This window comes from Ambystoma mexicanum, chromosome 1p, assembly GCF_040938575.1.
Source record: "Ambystoma mexicanum isolate Mex_15411 chromosome 1p, UKY_AmexF1_1, whole genome shotgun sequence".
NCBI classification, from domain to species: Eukaryota; Metazoa; Chordata; class Amphibia; order Caudata; family Ambystomatidae; genus Ambystoma; species Ambystoma mexicanum.
The window spans coordinates 103,483,423-103,494,862 of NC_090921.1; the positions used below are offsets into that span (position 1 = coordinate 103,483,423).

General features: G+C 48.1%; 1 protein-coding gene across 2 annotated transcripts in view; it reads left to right on the forward strand.

Annotated features, from left to right (window-relative positions):
• Positions 1–10,516, forward strand: part of LOC138566692 (ephrin type-B receptor 4-like) — a 115,158-nt gene extending 104,642 nt beyond the window's left edge. Inside the window, exons 15-16 of one of the 2 annotated variants that reach the window (XM_069644271.1) lie at positions 3,359–3,514; positions 6,683–10,516. In XM_069644271.1, the coding sequence (XP_069500372.1) occupies positions 3,359–3,514; positions 6,683–6,788 (262 nt within the window). In that variant the 3' untranslated portion in view covers positions 6,789–10,516. The remainder of the gene's footprint in view (positions 1–3,358; positions 3,515–6,682) is intronic. The other variant, XM_069644279.1, reaches the window with a different exon arrangement.
• Positions 10,517–11,440: the final 924 nt, after the last annotated feature.

Sequence of the window (11,440 nt, forward strand, 5' to 3'; positions counted from 1 at the left end):
GAGGCCCCATATTGCACATTGTCAGCAAGCCAAACCCTTTTCCAATGAGAAAGATTGAAATAAAATAGGTCACCACTTGAAAGAGGTCCGGGCTGAGAGACCTACTGGGAAATCTCCAGAGTGCCTAATAGGCCAGTGCACCCCCTGCACAGGATAGCTCAGCGGCAACGTGCTCGCCTTGGATGCAAGACGACAGAGAGCAACACAGGTTCGATTCCTGCGTCTGCACTTAGAAACCTCTAGGTATTAAGCGCGTTATAAACAACCTATCATATCATATCACAGAGTGTAGAGGCCTACCGGGAAATCTCCTGAGTTCCTTATAGGCCAGTCCACGCCCTGCCCAGGGTGTAGAGGCCTACCAGCAAATACCAGAGTTCCTTATAGGCCAGTCCACCCCCTGCTCAGGGTGCAGAGGCCTACTGGGAAATCTCCAGAGTTCCTTATAGGCCAGTCCACCCCTGCACAGGGTGTAGAGGCCTACCGGGAAATACCAGAGTTCCTTATAGGCCAGTCCACCCCCTGCACAGGGTGTAGAGGCCTACCGGGAAATACCAGAGTTCCTTATAGGCCAGTCCACCCCTGCTCAGGGTGCAGAGGCCTACCAGGAAATACCAGAGTTCCTTATAGGCCAGTCCACCCCAGACTGAGATAACGAAAACTTGACATGTTTGCATCATTCGGGTCTAGTGGCTCCTAAATTGGCCTTTTGCTGATGCGCCCGCTAAGGCTCATGGGAGATGAGTGTGACTGGGCGATAATACTTTTAAGGATGGATCACCTACTCCCACACTTATCTACACCACCTTCTCCTAGCTTAGTCTTTGCTCCTTATTCTCCCGTCATCAAAGTGAGATGTATCGAAAACTGTGGTAGGTCCTTGACCGGACTTCTCGGAACTATCACTCTCAGTCTATAAACCAGCTATTCGAACTCTCAGGGACCTCCTGGTTGGGGAGTAAGAAACAGTGACCAGCGAATACCCCAGGTCTCCTTTCTCCACCTGTGGGGTTGCATTCCATATATCATAGGAGGCTTTTTTTCTGGAGGGACCTCCTTTATCCTATGGTACGGTCACTGTAGACCCCGGAACAAGTGGTGACTGCCCCTTATGTTTATCACACCTTCCTGCTGGTCTGATGAGGTATTTCTGTTTGCTGATAAAATGGACCTGTACGTTTCTTGCCATTTCTGTCTTCACTATTGTGCTATAATGTTATTACTTTTCTGCTTCCTTTTAAAAATTGTATATAAATTCCTATAGGCCAGTCCACCCCGTGCCCAGGGTGAGAGGCTGACCAGGAAATCTCCCGAGTTCCTTATAGCCCAGTCCACCCCCTGCCCAGGGTGCAGAGGCCTACTTGGAAATCTCCAGAGATCCTCATAGGCCAGTCCACCCCATGCCCAGGGTGCAGAGGCCAGTCCACCCCCTGCCCAGGGTGCAGAGGCCAGTCCACCCCCTGCCCAGGGTGCAGAGGCCTACTTGGAAATCTCCAGAGAGCCTCATAGGCCAGTCCACCCCATGCCCAGAATGCAGAGGTCAGTCCACCCCCTGCCCAGGGTGCAGAGGCCTACTTGGAAATCTCCAGAGATCCTCATAGGCCAGTCCACCCCATGCCCAGGGTGCAGAGGCCAGTCCACCCCCTGCCCAGGGTGCAGAGGCCAGTCCACCCCCTGCCCAGGGTGCAGAGGCCTACTTGGAAATCTCCAGAGATCCTCATAGGCCAGTCCACCCCATGCCCAGAATGCAGAGGTCAGTCCACCCCCTGCCCAGGGTGCAGAGGCCTACTTGGAAATCTCCAGAGATCCTCATAGGCCAGTCCACCCCATGCCCAGGGTGCAGAGGCCAGTCCACCCCCAGCCCAGGGTGCAGAGGCCTACCGGGAAAGACGCTTCATTGGAGGCATACAAATACTTGAAAAAATAAAAGTATAATAATCAATTCGCGACAGTGTTCAAATGATTAATGCGGCCAAGAGACAGCTGATTATACGGTGGTTACGAATGAGAGTAACAGCAGTAACATTCCAGGCGCCAGAAGAAATTCAAAACCCTCTCTATCGCCTAGCGATGTCGCACCGATACAGCCCCAGCACACCTTTCACAAAGGCTCGATAAAGCCAAATCGATGAGGCCCACGCGCCCAGCCTGCTGCCACCGCCTCGCAGTTCCCAGATACAAGAGATCCAGAGTAGGTGGCGCGAGCTTCCCAGTCACTGCCTCCAAGCTTTGGAATTCCCAGGCAGCCTAACCCTTCGCTCTGAACCTTCGGACTGGACATTCAGAAAACACTTGGAAACTGGACTCTTTGCCTACTGGGCTACGTCTATCCACGGCCGCCAATCGGACTCTAAGCATGCCTTGTCCTGTGACCAGCGCCTCGATGCCTCTGGCTAGAGCGCGCTTTTCAAATGCAGACAATTAAATAAATAAATAAAAAAGTACACACGCATGTGATATTTAGATAACACAATCAGCACAATCAAATGTGGTGCGTCTTTGCTTAACCTATGACTGGTATTGGGGGCAATTATTGGTCTTTGCTGCCTCGTTTAAGTCCCAGTGAGCTGCCTTGTTCCAAGTAGTCCTTTCTCGAGGGCCTGCTGGTAACGTTTGAACAGCACGTTCTGTGGAATTAAATTTCACGGTCGTGACTACATGCATAATGCGGTCTTTGGAAAGGGTAATGATCGTCTCCAACATCAGAACCATGTTTTTATAAATCAGCCATTCCTGCTCTGGATGACAGAGTTGTGGTCTTGGGATACATGCAAGTATGCAGAGTTTTTCTTGAAGTGTTTATGCAGCTATGGACAAAAGCTACCTGATGTGCCAAGACCAAAGAACACACTGTCTGCAATGTACCATAGGACTGGTTCGTAAAAGTCTGCTTTTGATATGGTATTTTTTTCTCATTCACCAGAGTGCACGATGTTTGTCTTTGTTCAAGGTTACTAGCTGGGTATAGTTATTTGTAGAACGCCCTAGAAGGTTTATGTAGGCATACCTGGGGAGATTGAGCAGTTAGCGCTCTTACAAATCTTGACTAGTGAGCTGCACATCAAGATCCCCCTGGACACTCTGAGCAACCTTTGGTCAAATCCCTTTACCTGATGGAGATATTCTTTCCAAAGCGCTATACACGTTTACTTTTGAAATCTAAAATGCTGTGCAACAATGCATTAAAAATCATATTTCTGTTGATTCTTACTCTTTTCCCTTCAGATCTCTGATGTTTCCTTCTGATCCACTGATGTTTTCCTTACTTATCCCACTGCTGCCACCATTTTGTAGCCTCTTCTACCTGTGTGCGTGTGTGTGTGTAACCGTTGGCTCCCCTCTCTCTCCTTCCCTGCAGACCCTCCCATCCCCTCCTGGACCAGCGCCTCCCTCACTACTCCACCTTCGGCTCAGTGGGAGAGTGGCTTCGGGCCATCAAGATGGGGCGGTACGAGGAGAACTTTACCAACGCGGGTTTCAACTCCTTCGAGTTGGTCAGCCAAATATCCACTGAGTGAGTAACCAAGGCATCCAGAGTGCCTATTTGTCCAACCCTGCCCCTCCTTTCTGCCCCATCCCACTTCATAACCGCTCCACCCACTCCAGCAACCCCAAATCCTCCCCAATTCAAAGTGTGACCCATGATAGGGCTGGAAGCATCACACTACCTTGCCTAGAAATGTCAGTGAATCTTGTCTAAAACTAACCCGAGTGTTTGTAAACTCTTGCGTGTCTGTTGTCATTCTTTCACTCCAAGCCTCTGTCCATGTTTTCAATCTTCTCCATCCTCATTTGTATGATTAGTATTTTATTTTCTCTTTGACATTTATGTTTCGTAGTAGTCCATGTTTCTCTTCTATCCAAATCTGCTCATCATTCTCTGATTTCTACAGTTCAGTAGTCTTCCTCTTCCCATCCCTCCATTTTGTTCTTTTTCTAGTCATCCTTTTTCACTACTATCACTCTGCTACTGCACTTTTTACCATCATTTTTTAAATTTGTTTTTCTCTCTTTCCTTTATCATTTTCTTCTTCAAGTAGAACAACGTCTCCTTTCTGTGTCGTTTCAGGAGGTCTACCTCCACTCGCTTCCACATAGGCTGTTGTTCTCTTCTGTTTGTCTCATGACTTTTTGTGTTGCTTCAAGTAGGACAACCACTTTTCTCACACTCTGTATAACATCATTTCTAGTTACACTGAGTTGGACACCCTCTTCTGTGTCTCTCAAGAAGTCTTTTTTTATTGTTTTCAGTTGATGACAATCTTTGTTTTCTCTTATATCTCATCTTTTTCTAGTTCGTCCTGGCGGCCTTCCTCTTTTCTCCCTCTCTCTTTATTGCTGTTTTCTCTTAGGTGGTTTTTGTCCGCTTATATACCTTAATATTTTTCGGGTGATTTAACGTTGTCATTATCTTATCGCTCTGCATAACCTTTTCATTTTTTGAGTAATCCTTCGTCTTGTAACAGCTTCCGTTTCCTATCTTTTTCGTTCTTAAGTCGTTCTTATTGCGCACTTTCTCGTTCCATCTTTTTCTGGTTCTCCAAGTCTGCCATTCTCGCCTGACCCTCTAGACGCCACATCTGTTTGTTTCCTCTACGCTGGTCTTCTCTTTTCAGTCATTACCTTTCCTTCCCCCTATACATCTACCTTACCTACTTTTCAGACTCCTAAATGTAAGTTGTCTTGGGAGGATAGCTCAGGGGCAATGTGCTCGACTTGGACGCAAGACGACACGGAGCACCACAGGTTCGATCCCCGGGTCCGCATATAGAAATCTCTGGGTATTAAGCGCGTTATAAATAACCTAACATATCATAGATGCCTCTTGACTACTTCTTCCTCAGCTTTTTCTAGTTTCTTTAAATGTGTCTTCCTGCTATGTCTCTTTCAGTCCCATAGCATGTCTGTTTTCCGCAAGCCAATCATATATTTAAGTCCATCTCATTTTTTTTCGTATTCATCAGCATTTCTTCCTTTTCTATCTTTCTCTGTTCCTTATGTGTTCTGGTTCCCCATGTTCGCTCATGCAAATTGCTGGGAATTGTATATATGCTCCTATTACTGTGAAAGTTCCTCTAAGTTAGTCTTTTCTGTCTCTTGTTCATTTTCCACTGCCCCTCTTTTCTCATTCTTCGGTTACTCCATTGTCTTCTCTTTTTTGTTCCTTCTCTAGTCTGTCTACTCTGCACTCTCATACATCGCTCTACTTCCCCTCACTCTCCCCACTTTCTGACCTAGCTTCCCTCGCTCTTTCTTCTTCTGATTTGTGTTCTGTTTTCATACTTCAATCTGATTCCTGACTTCAGACTATGTGCAGCTGTTCAAACCGAGGCACCGGATGCTAAAGAGGCTTGCTGAAGGTCACACAGAGTTCCAACCAGAGCTGGGATTAGACCGAGGCGCAGGGTGCTGCTAGACCGACTTGCGTAAGGTCACGTTTAACCCTTGATCGACACGCAGAGACAGAGCTAGGGCGGCTTTAGAAATTAAGCCCAGGCTGAAAATGTTCTAAGAATCTGGGAAGCTTCTCCAACCCTGTTAATTGTTTTCCAAAAGGGAGTGAGATTAGATTCCCATGCACACCAGGCAGTTGTCATTTTAACTTGTTAATGACCAACCCAAGTCCAGTTCGTGGCTCAGTAACACGTGCAGAGCTCAAAGCGGCATGCTGCTGCAGCTGGCGGGGTCAAAGTTGACTCTAGCGATATTCTCAGTGATGCAGGTGCGGCAACCACCCCTCCCTCCCACCCCCGACCCAGTGTCAGTTTCAGTATAGCAATATAGCATTAGCTGAGAGCACCAGACCCCAGTGCACCAGTGACAGCTAGTGGGCAGTAAGTCGATGTGACCAGCTCGCTACCTGCAGTAGCAGTGACACCTAGTGGCCAGTAAGTAGATGTGACTAGCTCGCTGCCTGCTGTAGCAGTGACACCTAGGGGCAAGAAGGCGCGTGGCACAGACAGAACTGGCGCAGCAGTCACATGGGGCCTACTGTAGTGTATGCGTTCGTTTATTGGGGAAACGGACCAACCTTGAGTGCTGCATTGTAATTTAGTGACCACTCAAAGTAGGACAGTGACTCTTACCCCTACTGGCAACAGACAGACCAGGGGTGCTGCTGGCACCGACTGACTGCATGGCATTGGGTGATTACTTTCAGGCTGGGGTGTTGCTAGGCCTGGAAAAGACCCGGGCTACGCTAATGTCGGGACTCAGTGCTAGCTGGGCTTTTGGTTGTAGCCCCTGCGCTTCTATCCGGGGCTACAACCAAAAGGCCTGGGGCTATAGCCCTCCTGTATACCCCCCCTAGCAACGCCTCAGCTTTCAGAGAAGAGAATAAACAGCGATGCCCAGCGGTCATTCAGAGTATGGTAGTGGCTGAATTATTGGAGGGAGCAGACTGGCATGGTGGGCTGATGGCAGCAGCAGGATGGACTAGAGTCTGACTGTAGCAGAGTGGGCACCGCCATGCCTCCCTTTCTTTTGGGGGTGACAGGGGAGGCATGGACGGTGCAGTCAATTTCCTACATCAAGAGATCAATGCATGGTACCTGATGCTCTAGAGGCAAAAGTGTCTGCTTTGGGTTTAGCATGGCTTAGGCCAGACCAGAGAAGTTTAATTGGTGAAATGCTTTATAAGGACTGGAATCTAACCCAACATCTCTCTCTCTCTCTTGTGCAGGGACCTGCTCCGGGTTGGGGTCACGCTGGCGGGCCACCAGAAGAAGATCATCTCGAGTGTGCAGAACATGAGGGCGCAGACCAAGCCGACCTCCGTACGATACTGACTCACCGACCAGCGGCAAGGAGGAACCCGCTATGAGATTACGTGACTCTGCGTCAAAGAGCAGACCTTGCTCCAAAGCACCGGCACTGCCAGGGTCTAGGCTGCTGCCAGCACTTCCAGGGGCCGTACTGGTGGTAGGGTGGAGAGGATTTTGAGGGATGCCCAAGGTGGAGGATCCCGGCAAGGATTCAGTCGCCTCCCTTGAGGCGCGCATTGGAGCCTATCAGACTTGGGCATTGAAGATGTCAATGGGGACTTGTGAAAGCCATGTATGTGGATTTTGAACACTCTTTTGCAATGTAGGAAGCAGTGACTGTGACATCATCCCCAAAGGAAGACAGATGTTGTCAACTGTCATGCCACTGATAGGACTGCACGCCTCCTCAGGTGTTCGTTGACTTCCGGGTTATTTGCTGGACTCAACCCCAATGCCTTGACGATTGCCTGCTTGGAGCATCCACCTTGTCGTACTAAATCAGCCATGCTGGACTCAACACTACCCTCTCTCAACCTTTTGCCATGGCTGCCAGTGCCTGGTACTCCAGTGTCATCCAATGTCGCTGTGGAATCCACCGTTGGCGGGTTGGTGCAACCCCTACCGCTGGAAATCAAGAATCATCCTCACTGTGAAAGTGCCATTGAAAGCACCACGGGTCTTATGGTGCTGACCGGGGAAAAGGGCCCTGCATCCGGCGGCGGGGAAAGGGACCCAAGCACCTCCGCCGCCACCTCAATGCCAAAGAGACAAGAAACAACATGGCGGCTTCCATTAACGTCAACGTCTGAGGAAGCAGCTGTGATATTGTAACCATGTCGCCAAAATGACACCATTATAATGGTAGGAGGGCCTTCATATTGAAGACCCCCCTGCTCTTTCCTAAACCAAATTCAACTCAAACAGGTGACTTTTTGGGTGGGAGGATCCAGAGTGGGAGATATGAATTCTTTCTTCCCTCCACCCAAATGACCAGGTGTGCTTTCGAAGCAGCAGTCAGAACTGAAGAGGAAGGCTTTAAACATTGGGGAAAAAGCTTTCTCTGGAACAACAATCTCCACTTGCTCTTTCTACGAAACACAGAGAAGGACTTTGTATTCTGAAGCTCTTTGCAATGCGCCAACTTGTCAGTGTCTGGTAGCAGCCAGGGTTCAAGGCATTAAGATCCCACTTGGGTCCTATGCCCATAACAAGGCTGCTGTTACCAAAAATATGTTAGAGAGGTCAAAATGGTGGAAATGGCTGCCCCGGCTCTTCACGGCCTGTTCCCATCCCCCCGAAGATACATGCTGAAGTAAGGAAACGCCACGGTGCGAAGAAACTTTACACTCGGCCCCTAGCCTTTGTGCACAGGTTGACCATCATTGTGTTGAATGGCACTCTATTCACCTTTACCCTCTTTCTTTTAAGATGTGCATGTCGCCATTTTGTCAGTGGCAGCCATTTTGTGCATGGCTGCCCAGCCTTCACTGCTTGCATATTTGGCAGCATTTGAAGGCCAGTAGATTCAAGGATGAAACAGCTAACCACACCTCTTGGGTACCTAACCTTTTTAGTGCTGGCCTACCCCACACCCTTCTACCCTCGGTGAAGAACCAGAATTCTGGGGCAAATAAACTGTGAATACGGGCCCTTGTAACTTGGAGATGTCTGGGGGAGGGGAGCGCTAATGTTTCTCTGCCCTCTCCCCTATGTAGAAACAAGGCCACTTTTTAAGGTTGGGTCTATACGTTCTAAGGGCCCCACAAGGGTCTGTGTGGCCCTAAGACTGGAAAGGGAGACAACAGAGGGTTGACTTAAATATCTTGATTGACCATATAAATATTGACTACCTCAACATAACCCGTTTGGCCAACTGGGTTTGTTCATGCATTGGCCAGTATGATTGTCAAGTTCTATGCCTTGTGATTGGCATTTACTGGTTGAATACCACCAGTGAATTTCAAGTACACTTTCCGGTTGCCAATTTACAGCCGAGCCATCTGAAAAGTACACGGTTACCCTTCCTTATCAATGCAATGGATTGGTCATTTCATGGTTTCCATGTACCAAGGTATAGAACTGCTTATGGACGCAATGCTTACTGGGCTAGATCAAGTCATTCGATTGGAGTTTTCCACTAACCTGTGACCAATGGAATTTAGTGCTCCCCGTCCTCGCCGGCCGCTTAGCTGCTCATTTTGTTCGGTGGTTTTATGTTTGCCTGTCTTGGCTGTTTCCGATTGCACCTGCTGCTCTTCAGGGCCCATTGACATGTCTCCTCGTGTTTCCAACCCATGAGAATTGAATGTGCCCGAAAGAAGCTCCACCACTGCTTTTCAATGCAGGGTCCCTCGCTGAAGGCCTTGCAGAGGAAAAAGGCGGGGGGGGGGGGGGGGTGGCGGGCGGCTAAGACTTAAAACCGATTTAATCTGCGGCCACTATTTTACACACAAACATAGGTGATTTCTCACGCTAACTTTCAACACAAATGTTTAAGCTTGCACAGATGCAGACACACACGCATGCACGCTCCTACCCTTGCATGCATGCATAGACACACACATACAGTTTCAAACACATTCACGTGCACCGCAGTTCTCATACGCTCAACTGCACACTCTCACACGTACTCAAACATTATCTCCAAAACACACTAAGGGACGATTCATAGAATTGTTTGCACGGTTCAAAGTGACTTTGCTTCTGAAAAGTGACTTTGCACTGCCGACACAAACCCTGATTCATGGAACTGTACAAAGTGTATTTTTGCAGTGCAAAGTTAATTTTGTGCTGCAAAAATTGCCCTTTGCACTGACTTTGCACTGCAGAAATACACTTTGCACAGTTCCATGAATCTTGGTTTTTGTCGTTAGTGCAAAGTCACTTTTCAGCAATGCAAAGACATTTTGAACCGTGCAAAAAATGCCATTGGGCCATAATTCGCGATCTCTCTCTCTCACGCACGCACGCACACGCACACACACGTGTTGAATACACGCTTTGTCCTGTTTGAGACCTGTCTTACTCCCAGTAGGTTCCCCTCCCTTCCTTCCCTGTGCCCCCACCCTCTCCCGGTGTCCCCCAGGTGGATCAGTTTAAAGGGGAGGGGACGAGGAGGTTGGCAGGAAATAACAGGGGAGGGGAAGGAAGTCCAGGCCCTGGTAACACAGCTAGAATAAACAACGCCTGATTGTCGAGCCACGAAGCATTTGGAAGATGCGGGGCCTAATTTTGGGGGACAGCCAGAAATGTGCACAGGTCAAAGGTTATGGGCGGGGAGACGGGGTAATGGGATTGGGCTTCTTTCCTGTCAATTAACCCTCTAATTTTCAGAGAGCAGCCAATCGGACACCTCCATTTCCTGGCACACGCCAAGGTACGTGTCCTGGCACGTGGGCTCTTGCGTCATATTCGGGTAGGGATGTGGGACGCATGCATTATAATACAGGCACATGAAGGTATCTTGGAAAAGGTCATTTTTCAAAAATAGACATAGTGGCACAATCCATCACCCCCCACCTCGTTTTACCCCCTCTGCCCCGCTTCTGCATGGTGCTGTGGGCTTCAAGGAACTACCCCCTCGTTTGGAGCCAAAGCTTCTAATGCGACCAACTCCTAATTCATCCGAAGAGTCGTGGCTGCTTCCAGAGGAACTGACTTGTACAAAATTCTGTATATACCTTGTTCATAACAATTAGTAATATTTTTAAATGTCTCTTTTTTTAATTAAATTATTTGTTAATAAAAGAAAAGAGTTATTTCTTTTTGTGGGTGCTGGGGTCCTTTGAACAAGGAGCTGATTTGTGGCTTAATGTGTGAAAACTCTTCAGTGCTCAGCGGAAATGGGACAAGGCAACTCTCCCTACTAAGGCGGCTTAGTTGGTTGAGCACTTGCTGCCGAGTGCATGGTCCAGTCTGGAGAGTGCTGCGGTTTAATGTTTGCCAACTCACACTTTTACCCTCCTGAGATCGCAAAAATGTGAATAACTGAACTGCTTTATACAAACAAATGTTATTACATCACACAGATACCCCCGGTGTTTACACATTAAAAAGAAAATTAACCTATTACCTTTCTTATAATTCACTTTGACCCAGATCAAAAATGTTGTTCCTGTCCTTTCCCTGTTTTCTTGAAAGCCTACCATGCTGATCCTTTCACTGAGCCATTCTCTGTTCGGCAGCTGATCCTTTCACTGAGCCATTCTCGGTTCTGCAGCCAGCTAAGCAATCTACGACACAGCACGCCCAGTTCCGTTCTGCGTGGTTCGTAGTGGTGAGGTGCCTTGCTTACAAGGAGTCCGTGCAGGAGTACTCCCAAAGCGCTCTGGAAGTCATTTCACCTCCAGTTTTAGCTAGTACAAATTTGTGTACTTAAATCGTTGGCTTGTCAGTTCGACAACTGAACTTTTTATCCCACAATTGATAAAAAGATAGGTGTTATTGAGTGGAGTGATAGTAACATCCGGTACTACTTTGCCGTGGGCCTAGGACAACAAGCGCAATAACAGAAAAGTTTTAAAAGCATTACATGAGCCGAAGCAACATCTTACTGAAATGTAAATGAAGGCATGAGACTTGTTCAGCCGTGTTCCTTTATTTTGCTGCCATTGTTTCGCCCAATGTCAAGTGCCTCCGAGCTCAAATAAAACAAATGTACTTATGGTCCTAATCTT